The sequence below is a fragment of the Cardiocondyla obscurior genome, linkage group LG22, assembly GCF_019399895.1.
Source record: "Cardiocondyla obscurior isolate alpha-2009 linkage group LG22, Cobs3.1, whole genome shotgun sequence".
Lineage (NCBI taxonomy): Eukaryota > Metazoa > Arthropoda > Insecta > Hymenoptera > Formicidae > Cardiocondyla > Cardiocondyla obscurior.
The window spans coordinates 2,838,015-2,856,997 of NC_091885.1; the positions used below are offsets into that span (position 1 = coordinate 2,838,015).

Below are 18,983 nucleotides of genomic sequence, written 5' to 3' on the forward strand. Positions count from 1 at the left end.
TCGAGGTAAATTAAAACAAACTAATATTTATGCAACCCGGTTTTTACTTCTTTAAACACTTTTTTATCATTAGAATTCAATTCTGGACCAATTTATTATCATTCTTTTTCTCTAACGAAATTGAATTAGAACGAAAATGTCTACGATCGTTGCCTATTTAGCTACTTTGTCAAATAATTAAATCAAGCGCGCAAATGCAGCTGCTTGTTTTTTTTCTCAATTATTTCGCGATATGTCGGTTCAAACACTCCTTTAAGTGGAGCGATAAATCAATATTTTATTCAAAATAATAATTTTTGCAAGTATTGACGGAAGAATATATAGATAACCAAAATACGACTCACCCATAACCTGCACACGGCAAATGGCACAAGTGTCGCATTCCACGTCCCAGCTCCACATCGCCACGGCGTTCCACTTCTTCAAGGTGAACATCTTATCGTTTTTCTGGTTGTCGCCGTCGATCCGGTCGCCCGAATCCTGCTCGGAATCGCCCATGGTTTGAGGTTAGAAACACTAGCAGCGAACGCGAAGCAACACAAGCGACACAAGGAAGATCACGACTCGAGCGACGCCAGGACGTCGTCCTGAGGACGATCAGTGGTTATGCTAACTTGTGGTTACCAACTCTCTTCAAGTCGTACCGAACCGTGCCTACCTTCACATTGGCGCCTTCACCAGCTTTACTTTTCCGACGAGACGACGCGGAATCCATCCTTCCTACGCCGATGCTATCCGTAGACTGACCCTAGGATCCTCTAGCCGCGAGCATATTACATCTGCCATCTTGCAGCCTTCGAAAGCGTTGATTGGCTGAAAGCTAAAGAAGTTCTCAGCACCCTAGAAAATTTCTACCCCGCAGCCAATCAGCGCGCTTGAAGAATTTTTGCAATATGTCGGTATAACGGCCGCGTAATTTTAGAGAATAACCTAAAATTTCGCGGATGCAATTTTATATGTTAATATATGATTGTTGCTCAATATAATTATGAATGCGATTATTTTTATTGCAGTGTTATTCCTCGCTGAATTATGCTACGGTACTTTATCACCACCGACAGCAAAAAATAAAAAAAATAAAGAAAAACATGCTACTAAAGTAAGCATCAGATTTGTGATGTGGCTTTATATACGAAGCAATAATTAATAAATTTATATATATACGTATATTTATATTAATTTATATACTAACCTTCTTTATTTTACGAATTTTCGAAGTCGTATAATGGCCCAGTAGATCAAGATATTTTCCAAAGAAACTTGGTAACTGAAAATCCTAAACAGCAGGACATATTTCATGAATCCGGTCAATATTTTCAAAATACTAAGAACAGAAAATTTAAAGGAGATGTCTTGGGATACTGCACACCTGTAAGTAATTATATAGTATTACATTTCTACTAAATTGTGTAAAATTATAAGAATCTCTGAATATAACTACATTAAATATAATTTAATTTTACAGTGGAATGAAAATGGTTTTGAGACTTCCAAAATATTTCACGGCAAATTTACAATGATATCTCCAGTATGGTTGAGCTTTCCTTTTGGCAACACATCAACCTATCAATTATCTACTCATTCTGTTCAAGCTAAGTGGATAAAAGAAATGAAAGCCAATAATGATGTTAATCACATTGTAAAGAGTAAGTTGAAAACAGCCAGACTGTAATTATAATTTTACTAGTGATTGTTATTTTTAGTTCTGCCTAGAATATTATTTGAACACTGGTCAGCTGATGATATTGTTAGGATATATAGCAATACAGAGAGACAAACTCAATTAATAGTATCTCTCTTGGATACCGCCAAGGTATGTATATTAATATATATTTTACATGATATACCTGTGTGTTCTTATGTTGACAGTAAAATCTTATGTTCACAGATTTTTCATTTTGATGGATATGTCTTAGAAATATGGAACCAGTTCATATTTGCGGGTGCAAACCTACAAATTGTTACATCTATAGTCAAAACTATTGCACAGAAATTGAAAAAACATGATTTAGATATTATATTAACAATACCACCATCTAGAGGGTATGTACTTCATACTTCTTGAAATGTACATATAAGAAAAAATAAGAATTTAAATTTTTTACTTATTTAAGTATCTTTTCAGCGCTCAAATTGAATTGTTTTCAAAGCAGCAATTTGATGAACTAGCATCACATGTGAAAGCTTTTTCACTTATGACTTATGATTATTCAAGTATTCAAAGGCCAGGCCCAAATAGCCCTCTTGATTGGGCTAGGCAATGTGTAGAATTATTAACTCCAAAAAAAAACGATCCTAGACGATCTCAAATTTTATTAGGCGTTAACTTTTATGGTTACAATTATACACCAGAAGGTGGCAAGGCGATTGTTGCCTCTGAATATTTGGATATATTAAAGTCATTTAAAGGAAAAATTCATTGGGATGATAGCAGCAAAGAGCACTACTTCGAACCAAAGTAATATTTTTATATAATTAATTTTTTTTATCTTATAATTGATATAAAAATTGCAAAAAGAATTTATTCTATAAAGATATTTATAAATTAACTCATTGTTTCAGATTAACTACGGGTAATGGCTACGTTTTCTATCCTACATTATATTCAATTCAAGCTCGATTAGAACTTGCTAACGAATTAGGTACAGGAATATCAATTTGGGAATTAGGTCAAGGATTGAATTATTTTTACGACTTATTGTAAAATATTACATAACTTTTTAGGTGATGAACAAAATTTGATATTTGTGTATAATGTATATACACAAAAAATAATCATAAATATATATGAATAATTGTATATTAAGATTATGTATATTATTGGTAAAAATACTTATATTTTGTTCTATGTAATTTTAATGAGTGCGTATATCTTCATAATTTGTTGTAGTATTATCATTTTTATCTAATTCGGTCGAATCTCGGCCTTTAAACGTCATCATAATTTGTGGTCCTTTCAAAATGTGATACATTAATGCCCAATTTACTTTCATCGGTAGTAAGCTGAAAATGTGATATCAATAATTATACTGTATTTACATATTTTATAATAATGTATATTTTTGTTATTAAACTCACCTTTTAAACGGCAGTACGTATCTTAGAACATGAGGTAACACTACCAATGTCTCATTTGCTAATGTACTTGCGACTACTTCTTCGGCAACATATTCCGGCGTAAGCATCGGCATCAATCTGTTTGAAATATTATTTTATTTTAAAGTTAACTATGCAAATAATTATAAAGTGTTTTTTTTTGGCAGTTACATTAAATTTTGACGAACCTAGGCTTTACTCCATTAAACATTCCCGTATTGATAAGATAGGGACAAATTAAAGTCATGTGAATTCCTTCATATCCATGCACCTTGAAATACATTTAAAGCAATTAAGTAATAGAAATAAACCTATCGCATATTTTGTTTTGCTTAATAATTGCATATCTTTATGTACATACTTTGAGTTCGGTGAAGAGACTCTCGTGGCATCCAATAGCGGCAAATTTTGTTGCAGAATAATCCGTGCAATTGTAAATTCCTAAAAGACCGGCGACGCTTGCTATCGTTACAATGTGCCCGTGATTATTTTTCATCATATCTTTTAAAAATGACTTTGTGATCTGTGGAAAAGTACTACATAAGATATACAAATCGAAAGTTTAATGTGACCTATGCCGCAATATTAATACGTACCCAATAATGTGACAGAACATTTACTTTAAAAGTTTTTTCGATTTCGCTGTCGGGCAATTCCATGAAAGTTTTCCCATATACATATCCAGCATTATTCACTAGTAGACTCACCTATGGAAATAACTGTCGATAAATTTTAATTATGCCCAATGGGACTTTTACTTAAAAAAAAAAAAAAAAAAATAAAAATTACGTTATACATTTCCTTATATTAGTATACTGTAACTGTTTCTTAGAACGAAATTTGCCCAAGTGCAATCAATATATTACTTACATTTCCGACGTCAATCTGTACCGCTTTTGCCGCATGATACACTGCCTGTTTGTCACCTATGTCGCAATAATACGTCGAACATTTTCCACCAACATTTCTTATTTCTTCTGCGACTTCCGCAAGACCTGTGGTCACCATTTACAAATATACTTCATGTAATTTACATACGCGCACGTTCGTGAGAAGAGAAACTGGGCAAGGACGTAAAAGTTCTACGACTATTTTACGATATTTGGAATAATAATCGAGATAAAGTTTACTTTAAATACTTTCTCACCATTTTTGTTGATGTCCCAAATGACTACGTGCGCACCGAGCTTGGCGAATTTAATTGCAATTAATCTACCAATTCCACTGGCACCTCCCGTAATGAGAGCAACCTCGCCCTTAATTGATTTTGCTCGATATCGACGTGGAATTAACGTCAGTACCACAGTCTCGATGGAATAAACTATCGCCATGCCGATAAACATCAATAACTCGTATATCACGTACATGCCTTCCTTCGGATTCAACATCTTACGATCTAAAATTGTTAAAAAAACAATGTCAAGTTATTATAATAATTACTTTAATCATTAATTAATTTCTATTTCATCATCGTAACGTAAGCGCGTGTACCACAACTTTACCACAAAAGATATTCAATTGTTACAAAATATTTGTAAAAAAAAAAAAAGAAAACTGAAAAAAAATTAAGTACATAATTATTTCTCAGCGTATCATAGATAAATAAAAATATTAATTCGCATCCGTTTTCTGCTCTAATTCCATTTGATATTGAAACTATATATTGTATATATAAGTATATTATTAGCATAAGCTGACTGGAAGAATATCATTAATATTAATAGGCAGCCAGCTGCGAGAACAATTTTTTATATTTTCGATATTATCATTTAAAGTAAAAATATATGAGTAATTTTCCATTTGTAGTTTTATGTACCGTATCAAATAATTAAATTACATATTAACTGTTATAAGTAAAAATATTATTCATTCGTTCAATTCATATTTATGCCTTAAGAAAATCCATTTAAGGATCAGACTATAGCGTCTTAGATGAGTTCAACGATGACTGCTGGTCATCGGACTGGTGAAAGCCAGCTTAACACGATGGAAAGTTGTACCTTTCATCCAAATTTTCTAGTAATCTATTAAAGTGCGAAATAAAAAAAATTTTTTATATTATAAATTAATTAAATAATTCTATAAGTCACTATAAATTGCGCGCAACATATAAACTAATCAATATATTATATCAATTTTTACATTCCTAGATTGAGTTCTTATTTTGTTCTCTTTTAAACTTTTTTTTTTTAGAGAAAATACTATTAATACAGTTAATGTATATTTTTTACTACAAACGTTAACGATACAAAAATAAAAAAATATATATTTTAAATATTCTATAAATTATATAAGTGCAGTTTATTAAGCTCACAACTGTTTACCTTTTATTTGACGGAGTGGTATAAAGATTCAATGTCCTTTCAGCGAGTCACGCAGGTTTCCAATAATTATACAACTAATTTTGTACAAAAGCAAATGCGGAGGATATAAACTTTGTGTTAAACGTTCACTGAAATTACTTCACCAATTTTTTGCACTATCAAGTTAAAGCGAGTGTGCAATTCATACTTGGCAATGTTCACTAGGTGACCGGCAAATGTTGACTGTAGCCTCCGGTGCGCCCGAATTACCGAGCTCACTGTGGAAACGACAGATCGTGAAGTCTCCACTATAGTACAAGCAGTCCGTCATGATTATGGGAGCTAAAAAAAAAAAAAAATATTAATTTATGTTGTCCAATTTTTTTATAAGCAGCACATAATACAAGAAACAATAATAGTTTGTCGAACCTAAACATTACAGTATTTAATTCTTTAAATAAAATCTTTTCTGATCTTTTGATTAAAAAAACGAGAGAGGGAAGCGAAAGAGAAGCGAGAGAGAAAAAAAATTTTTTTTCTTTACTTTTAATAGTTACACTCTCTCGCCTTTTATTTTTTTTTTTATTTACAACATACTTTATTTTAAATGCAGATACTGCAGAAAAGTGGCTAAAACGAATACGGTGAAACCTCGTTCCGGTACGTAACTGTAATCACATGTTATACGATAATGGCAAATGTGTGTATACATTGCAAAATTTACTTTGCGACAAGTTCTCTCAACTGCACCTTGATTTTTATCTTTAGAATTAGACGTAAAAAATCTAGTTACGAAACATTAATCACGAAAATGTAGTCCTTCAATATAGTCATGCGTGTGAATATATTTGTATTATATTTACGGAAATTTTTATATTTTTAAAAAGGGATAATAATACATTAGAAACATTTATTAAATAACATACTAAGTGTGTAAAAATAAACTTTGTAAATGCCTAGCAAATTGTGTGAGTAATATTTTGTACATAGAAAGTTGTTTGATTGCTTAAATCTTTGCACAGATTGGCAAACATTGCTTATTGCCATCAAATAATAATGGACTTCTTCAAATTACAGTCTAATACAATATTGAACATAGACATATTTGATATTTAATTATTAAAAATAATATTTGTTGAAAATTTCTTTTTTTTTTTCTTTTATTTATTTAATTAAAATGCAGAAAGTATGAATCTAGAAGCATGTATATTTAAAAGTAGTAACTGTAGTTTGAAAAAAATAATGCAGATATAAGTAGCACAATCTAAAATTTAGATTCTAAATTGTATAAATTAGACTGATCAAATCTTTCACATATTTTCGACGAAAAATATTATACGTTTAGAACTGGATATTTCTTTAAAGTTGACCTTTAGTCTACCTGAAATGTTAAATTTAATTAATGATAGAATATTCAAATAATCTGTAAGATTTATTTTTGTAATTTTAGATAAAAATGAAAGGACAGTTAAGTTTTTCGCATTTCTGAGCGTCAAATTATTATAGTGCATCGCAACAGAAAGCGTTTTGAAATCTTTCCTCATTGGAGAAAATGTAGGTAAATTGAAGGTGGAAACACTTCCCCACCTAAAACTGGTGAAAGGATGATGCCGCTGATCTAGGTCGCTAACAATCGACTTGATGCATGCAGAGAAAAGAGAAATATAAGGGTGATATGCCGTATTATGGTCGTATTATAGTGCCATAAAACTTTTTACGGTACGATATTTTAACATCGGGCCCGATTAATTTATGCGAGATGTAAATAAAGACAAGATACCTTTACACATTATGAGGAAGATTATTTTAAATCAAATAAAAACCTTCTTAAAATTCCTGATCTTAATGCGATAAGAATTATTCATTATATTCCAGCAACATTTTTTTTAAATTAATTTGCATATTACATTAATTGATTGTTTACTAGCTATATATTTGTAGCTTGGAGTGACTTGATTTATCATGATAGTCGACTCCCATCCTCGAGTTTGCGTCGACGATTATAACGCCGCGTTTTAGAATTTCTTGGGAATTAAAATTAAATTTCAACTCCCCGCGCGGCACTAAAAAAAACTTGCGAGGTTATGGAAAATTCGATAGTCTTCGCCGTTGAAGGCGGCAGACGTTTTCGATTGTTAAATAACCTGTATATGTCTTGGAAAAAGAAATTATGAAAAATGTTTAACATAAGAAAAAACTGTCTCGTGCAACTCGTGAAGAATACTAGAAATGTATATATAAATCGTCAAATGGCTTCGAAATCTAAACTCAAAACTTTGCCAGGTAAAAATATATGTATACTAACACGTATATAATTTAATAAATAAAATATTTATGGACATTAGCTGCATATTATGTATATATATTTATATACATGTATATATTAACGTTAAATGTGTGAAAAATTATATATCTTAAAAAATTGCATTGTTTACAGTTTTTCAGTATCCAGTGAGTAAAGAATCTGACCGTAGGGTGTATGTATGGGGTTTTACAGAACATGGTGCTCTTGGTGACTCGAAAGTATTGAAAAAGAGCAAAATTTTCTATCTTTCAAAGCCACAAAGATTGTCTTTTGCTGAACAACATAAAATAATAGACATTGCTTGTGGATATGGCTTTACTGCATATGCTGTACATTCTTCAGATAAAAATATTGTTTATGGGACTGGTATAAACACAGATTCACAACTTGGTAATTAATACTGTCATTAATATTCAATAACTTATTTTTTTTTACCTGTTACAAACAAGTATTGACAGTATTATAATTTTTTTTTTGGAACAGGTTACAATTTTAAGGACAAAAATCCTGTGATATTTATTCCAAGGCCAATAACTTTACCATTACAAAATAGTTCAACCAAAGTTATAGGTGTTGCTGGAGGAAGAGCTCATTTATTAATATTAACAACAGAAGGCCTGTTTACATTGGGCAATAATGCATATGGTCAATGTGGCAGGCCAATTATATTGAGTGAAAATTATGAGAAAAATATGGTTGTGCACAGTATACCTGACATTAAAGGAAACAAAATTGTTGCAGTGACAGCTGGTCAAGACCATAGGTATAAAATATTAATTTGATATCAGTTATCTTTTTCCAATTTTGCTTTATATATATTTTTGATTAATATTATGTAGCATACTCTTGACAGAGACAGGTGAAGTATACACATTTGGATGGGGAGCTGATGGACAAACAGGCCTTGCACATTATCAAAATGAATATCGACCAAGTCTAGTCAAGGGTGACTTGGCAGGACAGAGGATAATCAAGGTTTCTTGTGCTGCTGATTGTGTATTAGCTCTTAGTGGTATGTAACAAGTATATGTAATTAATTAAAATAATAACTAATATATGTATATATATATGTTTTCAGATAAAGGAAAAGTATATGGTTGGGGTAATTCAGAGTATGGTCAATTACCTATTAAAGAAAATAGTTCTCAAATAAACATTGCCACAGAATTAGATACCCAAGATTTAGGATATGTTACAGACATTGCAGCAGGAGGAACTTTTTGCATGATTTTAAACAGTAATAAATAAAAATTATAACAATGTTATTTTATTTTAATTTCTATTTAAAAGTAATCTATTTGTGAACTTTTCCATTATATTTATATTTAAATTATTAGATAATGCACTTACCTTACAGATAATGGTAACGTCTATGTATGGGGATATGGTATACTTGGTTTGGGACCTCAAGTGCAAAATGTATTAAAACCAACCATGATTCCTCCTACATTGTTTGGAAATAATATATATAATCGTAACGTCAAGGTAACTAAAATAATTTAAATTAAAAAGATTTAATTAAAAAATTGTATACATGTTATTCAGAATATGTCATAAAATATTTTTTATACTTTGCTAGGTAACAAATATATATTGCGGAATTAGTCACCTAGCAGCGTTAACTAATTCAGGAGATTTATACATGTGGGGTTGTAATAAATTTGGATGTTTGGGACTAGGACATGCAAAGGATCAATTTTTTCCTTTAAAGGTAAATTTATCATCACTTAGAATAAAAATCCGTAATATTCGTTATTAAAAATCGAATTATTCTAAATTAAAAAGTTATTAAAATTTGTTTCTTTGCAACAGGTTGCAGTAGGAGCTCAAGTAAGAAAGGTTGCTTGTGGAGTAGACCATACAGTGACTCTCTGTAAACCTTTTGTTTAAAAATTTTAATAAAATAATAAAAATTCTTATATACCGTCGATTTATTTATGCAAGCAAATTTTATAATATTTTTTTAGAAGATTTTAGTATCATACTTATATAAATGCAGTAACTACAAAATATCTTGCGTGACTATCGCAAACGGCAGTATTAAAGAATATTTACATTTCTAATTTAATTAATTGAAACATATTTATATCATTTATATCATTTTGTTTGTAGAAAAAAGCTAACTTATATAGCACATTTTTAGTATCGTTTATTATAAAAATGTGTATATCATAGTTACGATTAAAAAGAAAATATTCATTACATTTATGTTTGCGCTACTTCCACATAATAAGTTCTCATAAGAAACGGTATATTTTATCATATGTGGGAATCTGCATGTGTCTTGTGGTTCTAAAAAAATTAATATATTAAAACAGATATTTAAATACGTAAAGATCGTCAATATCTCAATTAAGCAATGACAATTTAACTCGCGTTCGTGAAACCAGACCTAAATAACTTTGTACTTACCTGTGCACCTAAAGTTTGTAACTGAAGAATTATTGTTAATAGCGATTATTGTTAAATGTAATGAATCGCACAAATGTATAAAACTAGCTTCCTCGCAGTTAAATGTAACGGAGTGATCTTTATCAGATATCTCTTCGCAATTACTTGTCACATTAAATTGTCGTGATGTACATACTTTTAAATTACCCCAACCGTGTCCTTGAATCTAAAAAAATATTTATGACACAAATTTAAAAAGAAAATACACGATTGTAATTTTTTTACATATATAAAATTTTACCTTGATTTTAGAAACATGATCGGAGTCATGAGAAAAGAAATAATTAGGATGCATTCTATAATGAGCAATTGTACCCGGTTCAATATAACCATTAAATGAATTGGTAGATTGAGTAGCTTCATAATTGGCTCCACACTGTGTATTAATTAAGCGTTGTGGAACTGTAATAAAAACAAATAAGATTATATTACAGAGTAACATAAGATAAATACGATATAAATAATTTGTTTTATCTCTCCATCTACCTTGTTTTATCCTCGAAATTAGTTTTGCGATTGTCGTTGAACCTCCTATATCACCTGTGGTTGTAGAATATAAATCGGTTAACGGATTCAATACAAGCTCTGTCCATCTCTCTACTGACCCATGCGTCAATATAAGTACTCTGGCATCTGCAATATCGATAATTATCTCTCGGTTACATTCGTATAATTAAAAATTAAATTTATATTATTTTTTTTTATGTAAAACCGTTCGCAGATTTCTCTTACTTTTATAGTATTAAACAAGCTGTTATAAAATACCGACAAATAATTTTGAACATTCTTGAAAAACGTACGGATGTGAAAATTGTCGTTTAAAAAAAAAAAAAAAACAATTTACCTGGTACTTGCTCTTGCATGTATTTGATCTTGTTTATACAGAGTTCCTTATCAACGCCTGAAAGAGTTGATGTATATGGAATAATTAAAACCACGTCAGATTTTGCGTTTCCAAGATCATAACGTTCATCGTTTAATTTTTTTTTTTGCATGCTAGATAATTTTTCAAGTGCTTTAGGAAGATCAAAGCCGCTGTTATTAACTGAAAAAATTTTTTTACATCGTTATTTTTAATACACATTGTTCGTAATAGGATATAATTATTTGACTATACATTAATAAGTAATACGTGAATATACCATTTGCATAGTGAGATGCATTATAATGACCAAAGTTTAAAATACTGTTTGTAGTATTAATCATAAGATTGCCATTGTAGCCGTTAATAATTGTATATTGACTGTTATATCGATTTATGCTGATTTTATCCAATATAGTGCTATAAAAAAAAGTAAAAAAATTTTTATCCATCGTAATTATATCTTAAATAATTTGTGTTTATATATAAATTATATTTACGCAATAATTGGTTGTATCGTGTCAAAAGGCCACGTCGTATCAAGAATAATTGTTAGATCGATAACAGCTTGAGTGATATCATTTAAAATTTCCGCTTCTGCCTGTTGGCACGTTAAATCCTTCATTGAATCTAAAAATAATTTATTTGCTTTAAAGTTTGACGTTCATTTTGCACCGAAACATGCTATTTTGTAAAATACGAAATTTTATTACATACCAACGTAATGCGCCAATTCATCTGTTGATTCTAACGCAAATTCTTTCATCTTGTTATCATTTATTGTTGCTCTACGTAAATATTCTGCTAAGACCAATGAAGCAGTGTAAGCCTAATAAAAAAAAAAAACATAAGTTCATTAATTTATGATTATAAAAATATAAGTAATCCAATATCTTCAGAATATTCTAAAGTTTAAATGCATCTGTACAACAATCTCATTTATGATTTTTTCTTTTTTATTAAAATAAACTAATTGTATAAAATAATTACGCAATGTTTACCTGTTCGGACATTATCGATGGTTTAAGTTCTTGGAATAATGCCTTTCGATTGCATGCTCTAAGCGAAGGACTAAACAGCCCGCGGGAACTGTAATACAAATCCAAAACCTGCGAGAGTTTCAAACGAGATACTTTTGAATATAATTTTTCAATTTCATTAGCAAGAACAAATCCATCGATGTCACCCCTAACTTCCGCCGTGGTAAACTGTAAATTTTCGTTAGATTTCAAGAAATACCAACGAGGCATAGATGATGAATTCCAGTTGCCGTTTGCACCTATACTAATCTTGTTACTTGCAGGGCCTTGCCATAAGGTAACTTCAGCTAAATCACCTGCCAAAACATAAAAATTTATCGTCGCATAATCTTTCTCTGCTGCAATACATATATATTCAACAGATTCAAAAATTTAAGTTTTTTAACCATTTTTCTTTATACATAAAATAGTATAAAACATAAACAAAAAAAAAATTATTACCAGCTATGGTTGCTATCCATCTATTATCTACTGATAACTTGGATAGATTTGCCATTCTCTCCATATCAGTTTCTTCGGTAAATACATCTGAGAGCTTTACAACTTCAGGTTGCAGTCCAGCAGCTAAACCAGCAATTAATGGTCCGGCAGACACAGGACCCCACCTGTAAAAAATGTGCAGTAAAATTACTCGGAATAAAAATGTATACGCATGCACGTTTATACACATAAGGCAAAAATTGTACAATTTAAATATAATAGACATACGTAGTTTTTATAACGCCATTCTCGACAGGGCAATTGCTTTTTTTCGGCAGGGTAAATCGAGCAATCTTCGGATGATTTGGCGGTAACTCTGGATACAAGGCGTTTGGATAAAACTCATTTTCAGTATCCCCGTTTTTGTTACTCGTAATAATGTCCCTGCGTTCACAATAAAAATTTTCATAAATTAATATATAGTTCGATATATAAAATATTTAAGAAATAAAAAGTATTCACAGTGTATCATATTACGTTGTATCACTTACATCTGTTCAGGTGTCAAGGTTTCCACATCATCATGCACATCAAAATTTGTTTTGGGATGAATCTTAGTCACACTTCTTGCGCTTCTATAGGCGTTGTCGGTATACCTACATACCGTGTTTTCGTCCATTCTTTCGAAGATTTCAATACTGCTGGACAGCATAAAATGAAGGGTACACTATAAAAAATATTTGTAATAAAAAAAACTGCGTAGATATTTATACAATAATTTTTTTTTTTTATAGAAATACGTGGAGGCAAATACTTAATCGTTTCTTGTCAAACTTACCCTTTCAACATCCGTTAACATGTTGTAAGAATCGTGATTTGGAATTAGTCTGTCAGGAATGAAGCGATTTATTACTACGTTCTTCTGAGATTGACCACTTTTTCTGTACGGCAGTACACCATCCTGCTCTACAACAGCTGGATTTTTCTCTATTCCATCTTGGCGAAATCTGTAATTAACAAAAAAAAAAAAAATACCATAATGTATTTAAACAGCTTCAAACTTAATTGTTGAAATTTTCCTACATAAATATTTTCGCAACACTGCTTTTACAAAACTTTCTTTTTTTACCTGTGCAAAATCCCAACGGTTAGAGTTCGTAAATCCAACGTCATATTCGACACATCTTCAATTTTTCGAAGAAGAGCGATAAATGTGTTCAAAGTGTGAGGCAACCTATTGTCTTTTTCCAAAAGATACTTATTTTCGTAACATTCTTTAAGAGGCGATGAAATGCTGCGGTACAGCGCATCTTCTTTTATTTGTGCAAAAACACCTGAAAAATATGAGTAATTAAAATATTATATTTTAATTATATATACATATATATATTCGTATTCATATCACGGAAAATAAATTTCTTACCAAGGCTAAATAAAATAATCCAGAAATATAATTTGATCATCGTATGACTGTAAAAAAAATGAAAGATATAGAATTATCGGGTTTCTCTTGCGAATCAAATATTTCTATTAAAATTAATATTAAAGAAAGTAAGCGCGTTAAATAATTCAGTAATCTTACCCGATTTCTTCTCGTAATTGCTGCTTTTGTTAAAGAAAGGAAAGCTATCCCTTCGGTTTCACTTAACGAGGTACTACACCACACCTTTTTAGAGACATAGAAACACCTACCATCACTATCAAGAGATAAGATACGATACGTTATGAGTAATCTGTCCCCACTCATAGACGTGACCCTTATTAGAGACCAGAGAAGAAATCTATTTCACTAATATATCATAAGATCGATACTAAATTCACTGTTAATAATCTTACGTAAGACTGCACGTAAAATTACATAAATTATCATTTACTTTCACTTACATTCGAGCGCATATTATTATTAAATCGCGGAATCAAATTAAAATTTTGTTTACGAACACTAACACGCACGTATTAATAATATTTAAATACATAAAATTAATTTTGCAATTTTGATAATTCAACACTGCTCTCGCAATAAGTATAAAAACGTTTCTGCTCGTAATATATAATATATAAAATCATCTAAGCGCAGATTACGCATCCACAGTTATCTTATCAGTATTGAGAACTGCAACTACGTTCCAAAGACACGGAAAAGTTAAACATTTAACGTTAAATTTGATATTTATGCGTATAATAATGTTTAGTTCTTTTATTATATACAAAAATATAATTGTAATTATGTTCGTAATTATTTTACCCATTAATAACTTCGATAAGCATATTCGTAAATTAACTTTATAAGAAACTGGAAATTACTGGAAGTGGCAAATTCCCCGAGCTCGGGTTCTTTAAGAAGCATATCGATATGTGGTAAAAATTCATCTGCTTTTCCACCTAAATGGCAAAAAGAAAAAAAAAAGAAGCAAATATTAATTTACAAATCCCGTTGAATACTTATTGAATAATTATTTAAATACTTTTCCGTGTATTAAAATATTTTACTAAGTAAATATAATCATATTCTGCGCCGGAAAGGCTGTTGAAAACGATTTTCTAATTTTGTTCAAGCGTTTTTAATATTTTTACATCAAATGTCACTTACCCATGAAATATGCGAGATCCATCAACTTGAAAAATAGAGTCTCTTGAACTTGTTGTTCGGGATTCTTTTCCACGGTGTCCCACTGATTTCGCCGTGCTGCGCGAGCCCAAATTTGCAACTTTAAGGACGACTTGTCTTCTTCGTGCTCTATGTAATCGAGCAAATCGAGTGCCTTCTTGAAATCGTATTCGTTAGCGATGACATTGTCGTTCGAAGTGTACAGCATAATTAATTCCCTCGGTGTGAGCACTCGCAACTTTTTAATATCGTAACCGTAAGTCGTGAGCACTTGCTCCGGCACGTCTTCCTGGTAAGCTATAAGCGTCAATTCATTGTCAATCATTTTCACGCAGTCCATCATTTTATCCTCCGGCTCGTCCGACGCCAGCAAAGCCAGTTTGGCTAATGAAAGCATTGACTTTTTACGGGTGACCAGCTCCGATTCTTGAATCGCCAAGGTATGAAGCGTATTCGCGGCGAATCGTAAGTCATCGGTAAGTACAGCTTGTACCCAGGAGAGAGTAGGATGCTCCGACAGCTTTTCTGTTAGCTCCATAGTACCGCCGCGTCTGCATCTCTCAACTAGCTGTCCTTGACGTCCATCCTTCACGTACCAAGAGAATAAGAAACCGGCGAAATCCTGCGCCGCAAACTTCTCGACGTATCCGTCGAGCCGATTCTTATTATCGGTCAACTCGCAGATTTGTATGAGCGAGGGAAAGTCACAGTATTTCTCGGCAAGCATAGCAGCGTTATCGTATTGTTCTTCTTTTATCAACGGCTGTATCAAATTGGCGCGCTCGGTCTCGTACTGCTTCAAGAGGACCTCGAATTTCTCTGTCCCGCGAATACTCTCCAAATGGCACTTTCTTCCGTCTAATATTAAATCGATCAGGCTGACTAATTGCTCATACAACTCGTTTCTTATGGAAGAGTCGCCGGTCGTGGTTACACCGTGCTTGACTGTGATGCTGTGCATTGTGTTGAGGCAGTTTCTTAAACCGTGCTTACCCGGCACGGCCGTCCAAGGTAGATACTCGGTTATTTCATTCGAAAACTTGGCAGGATCAAAACGCTCGGCATTGTACTGACGATACTTTACTACCTCACACAACACAGCCAGTAGAATAGCATTGACTTGCACGATATACCGTCCGACTTGTTGCAGAGGGGTCTCGGATTGCGAGACCTCGTACGCTTTCTCCACCAGATTCGGTAGGAAGAGATGTACCGTACTTACTTCGCGATAAAATATATCACGTGCCGTGAGGTCATCAGATATAAATGCTTCCTTCTGAGTTAACGTTTGCTCTATGACCGGATCCACGATCTCGGTATATCTGTTTTGCAGGCCGTACAGAGTCAACGCTGCAACTATTTTCTCCGCATATTCCCCGAACACGTGGGACGTAGACATGATAGTCCCTCTACATGTGACCGCACAGAATCTATTCCACAAGTTGTGCTCCTTCAAAAATATTATAAAGAGATCCAGCGCCTTTTGTTTGCCTTCCAGTTGGTGCGGTATTTGCATAGAGGTAACTGCATTTACGGTCATCGATAGATCTCTGTGATGAGCCCATCTCGGATCATTTGCCGGATAATCGTCGATCAAATCCTTGGCGATTTTTAAAACGAGAATGTCGAGGGTAGCGTCGATGTCCATTATTGGTTCCTCTTGCAAAGGAAATAGCTGCGAAAGAATTTCGTCACATTGCGCTTTATTCTGTCGTAAGCTCAATAGAAAAGCGGCACGTAATTGCGTAACCGCATCAGAACTACAATACATATCTTGTAATTCGTCGTTACTTATAAGAGTGGAAAAGTTCTGTGCCGTTTGATTCACTTTGTAGGTGTAATCCATACTCATGGAATCCGTGTATCCTGGATGAAAATCTTGCATCGCAAAGTCCATCGGTGTAATGGATACAAGACCGATGTTCTTTGTAAATAATACGGGAGTCGACGAGCATATAGCACCGCCGAGTATACCATCCTCGCTACCTCTTACTAGATCGATTTTATCTTGTTCGATCTCGGACGCGGTATTGACCACAAGAACATTGTGCCGATTGTATATAACTGCCTCCCAACCGCATAATATAAAGCGATAAGAAACTAGGCTCAATTCTATATCGTTATGATAAAATATTGGATCAGTTTTTACCGGTATAAACCATTTGAAGGAGCTCGACAATGTCGTGCCGACCAAGGGTAACAATCCAAGTGCTAAGTGAATTTGTATAGATACATCGGTACAGTGGGCTGCCATTAAAAGAACTATTCCTTCTTCACAAGTCTGCATATCGACAAACCACGTATTTATGCTTTGAAGACTTGCCTCCCAAACTTTTCTTTGGAACGCTTGCTGAACAATGTGAGTAATATCTTGGTCGAATTCCATTTTCTCCTGTTCGGTGTGAGAAAAAAACCAATACTGTAAGGAAGATCCGGCGAGAATGAGAACTCTCGAGCCTCTCTCGTCCAGTGGTGTGCACGTAACTTTTACGAGTTTCGTTTCCGTAACGGGTGATTGAGGTATCGCTCCGAAAATGAGGGACGTCATTCTGCGTCCTATTCCGCCAAGCCATCCCTGACTCGTTCGGAGCACCTGACATGTTATGTTGTTTTTTCCATTATTAAATTGTGGCTGTAACAGTGCCACTGTACACGTGGTTGTAGCCAAAACGCATCCGTGATTTGGCACATGTATAAGACAATCTACTTCCTGTCCTGCAAGTTCAGCACTAGTTTCCACAGAAGATCCTTCATGTGCTACACTAGCCCAAAAACGTACTACCCCTTCTGGTGAGACTGCCATACAGCTAGGAACCTATATAATGCAAAATTTATTTATATATATATATTCTGTAAATGACTTAATTAAAAAAAAAAAAATTTAAGAACCAAAATAATCAATTAATATATTGCAATATCTACTTTGTTAATTAACATTTACACATATTTATTATAACTAAATCTATGGCTTATAATAAATAGCAATTAAAATTTTTTTTATACCTGCTGACCAGGTGGCACCCAAACTGCTATGCAATCTGCTTTATGAGCCAGATCACTCTGAGGCAATAACAATTCCCGACATTGAGTTTTGAACGTTCTCCTTTGCTTTGGATCATGAATATTAGTTTTACATTGCCAAACAAGTAATTTACGGCCATAAACAAGCCAGGCCCATCCATCTACAGATATATTAACACTGACAACTGTATTTCGATCTATAAATGTCAATGCTTCAGTAACTAAGACTGGCAATGGAGAACCAAAGCATTCCACTGTATGGCTTTGTGTCCTGCATATTAGTTGCGCGGATTGATTTGTCCGTCCAGACACGCTCGTGCTAAAATCGAAATAAAATTAATAAAAAATAATACAACTCTAAAATCAATTCGCATAGTATCGTTTTCTAACGTAAAAAAATTTTTTTTTCGTGCAATTATAATAACGTTACGTGTCAAAGAACTTACGAGTTACTTTTCTTCAACGACTGAATTATAGACATTCGTTTCCTAGGCGAGGCTACCGTCCTTCCCAACGGACTCGCTATGTGTGAGCGATCCATTTTTTTTAATTCGTATCGATACTGTTGCAATAACCGATATTTTCAAAGAAATACGTGTCTTATTCCTCCCGAATGCGATGGAACAGCATCACCTTACTAAACACGTAAACCTCCAACGTGCAATGCAACATTCGTTTCACCGGTTTCACGTTGTTTCACGTTTCATTTCGCGGCTTTTGAATTAGGTTAGATAGAGAAAAGTAAGCAGCTGAAAGAAACGATGCTCGTTGGTATTTAGGGACGCTTCACATGTGGCTTGACTCGCGCCTACCAATCACGTCGTTTCATTTAAATATCGGCGGAAACTGATGTTCAAACGAGATGACGTGACTGGTT

At 32.9% G+C, this 18,983-nt stretch overlaps 6 protein-coding genes across 10 annotated transcripts in view; 2 read left to right on the forward strand and 4 right to left on the reverse strand.

Annotated features, from left to right (window-relative positions):
* The window catches only part of LOC139111004 (RING-box protein 2-like), a 33,372-nt gene extending 32,597 nt beyond the window's left edge, over positions 1 to 775 (reverse strand). The window contains exons 1-2 of one of the 2 annotated variants that reach the window (XM_070671021.1): positions 659 to 775; positions 345 to 587 (exon numbers count right to left, since the gene is read on the reverse strand). In XM_070671021.1, coding sequence (XP_070527122.1) covers positions 345 to 498 — 154 coding nt within the window. In that variant the 5' untranslated portion in view covers positions 499 to 587; positions 659 to 775. The remainder of the gene's footprint in view (positions 1 to 344; positions 588 to 658) is intronic. The other variant, XM_070671020.1, reaches the window with a different exon arrangement.
* Positions 776 to 904: 129 nt separating this feature from the next.
* Positions 905 to 3,091, forward strand: LOC139110998 (chitinase domain-containing protein 1). The gene is made up of 7 exons (XM_070671009.1): positions 905 to 1,099; positions 1,219 to 1,371; positions 1,466 to 1,646; positions 1,704 to 1,813; positions 1,889 to 2,043; positions 2,126 to 2,458; positions 2,563 to 3,091. The coding sequence occupies exons 1-7, from the start codon at positions 989 to 991 to the stop codon at positions 2,702 to 2,704; spliced, it is 1,185 nt and encodes a 394-aa protein (XP_070527110.1). The 5' UTR covers positions 905 to 988; the 3' UTR covers positions 2,705 to 3,091.
* Positions 2,856 to 7,359, reverse strand: LOC139110999 (estradiol 17-beta-dehydrogenase 11). Of its 4 annotated transcripts, none has more exons than XM_070671012.1 (9): positions 7,223 to 7,359; positions 5,421 to 5,741; positions 4,244 to 4,492; positions 3,967 to 4,091; positions 3,693 to 3,803; positions 3,458 to 3,619; positions 3,285 to 3,367; positions 3,079 to 3,195; positions 2,856 to 3,003 (listed from the first exon to the last, which is right to left on the reverse strand). In XM_070671012.1, exons 3-9 carry the CDS (start codon positions 4,482 to 4,484, stop codon positions 2,856 to 2,858), a joined length of 987 nt encoding a protein of 328 aa, XP_070527113.1. In that variant the 5' UTR covers positions 4,485 to 4,492; positions 5,421 to 5,741; positions 7,223 to 7,359. The 4 variants fall into 4 exon arrangements, with proteins under 4 accessions (XP_070527113.1, XP_070527114.1, XP_070527111.1 ...); XM_070671013.1 differs by having other exon boundaries at positions 5,608 to 5,741; positions 7,180 to 7,343; XM_070671010.1 differs by having other exon boundaries at positions 7,180 to 7,342.
* An 89-nt stretch (positions 7,360 to 7,448) lies between these two features.
* On the forward strand, positions 7,449 to 9,623 carry LOC139110997 (RCC1-like G exchanging factor-like protein). Its single transcript, XM_070671008.1, has 8 exons — positions 7,449 to 7,682; positions 7,837 to 8,094; positions 8,188 to 8,467; positions 8,544 to 8,716; positions 8,783 to 8,941; positions 9,062 to 9,189; positions 9,284 to 9,415; positions 9,517 to 9,623. Exons 1-8 carry the CDS (start codon positions 7,577 to 7,579, stop codon positions 9,592 to 9,594), a joined length of 1,314 nt encoding a protein of 437 aa, XP_070527109.1. The 5' UTR covers positions 7,449 to 7,576; the 3' UTR covers positions 9,595 to 9,623.
* Positions 9,618 to 14,553, reverse strand: LOC139110993 (uncharacterized). Its single transcript, XM_070670994.1, has 16 exons — positions 14,060 to 14,553; positions 13,901 to 13,947; positions 13,607 to 13,811; positions 13,316 to 13,484; positions 13,029 to 13,204; positions 12,766 to 12,921; positions 12,499 to 12,662; positions 12,019 to 12,353; positions 11,735 to 11,846; positions 11,518 to 11,647; positions 11,298 to 11,437; positions 11,000 to 11,200; positions 10,642 to 10,788; positions 10,397 to 10,557; positions 10,117 to 10,321; positions 9,618 to 9,996 (listed from the first exon to the last, which is right to left on the reverse strand). The coding sequence occupies exons 2-16, from the start codon at positions 13,938 to 13,940 to the stop codon at positions 9,857 to 9,859; spliced, it is 2,481 nt and encodes an 826-aa protein (XP_070527095.1). The 5' UTR covers positions 13,941 to 13,947; positions 14,060 to 14,553; the 3' UTR covers positions 9,618 to 9,856.
* A 106-nt stretch (positions 14,554 to 14,659) lies between these two features.
* Positions 14,660 to 18,939, reverse strand: Nup133 (nuclear pore complex protein Nup133). The gene is made up of 4 exons (XM_070670991.1): positions 18,553 to 18,939; positions 18,089 to 18,425; positions 15,068 to 17,900; positions 14,660 to 14,859 (listed from the first exon to the last, which is right to left on the reverse strand). The coding sequence occupies exons 1-4, from the start codon at positions 18,645 to 18,647 to the stop codon at positions 14,726 to 14,728; spliced, it is 3,399 nt and encodes a 1,132-aa protein (XP_070527092.1). The 5' UTR covers positions 18,648 to 18,939; the 3' UTR covers positions 14,660 to 14,725.
* Between the last annotated feature and the right edge of the window lie 44 nt (positions 18,940 to 18,983).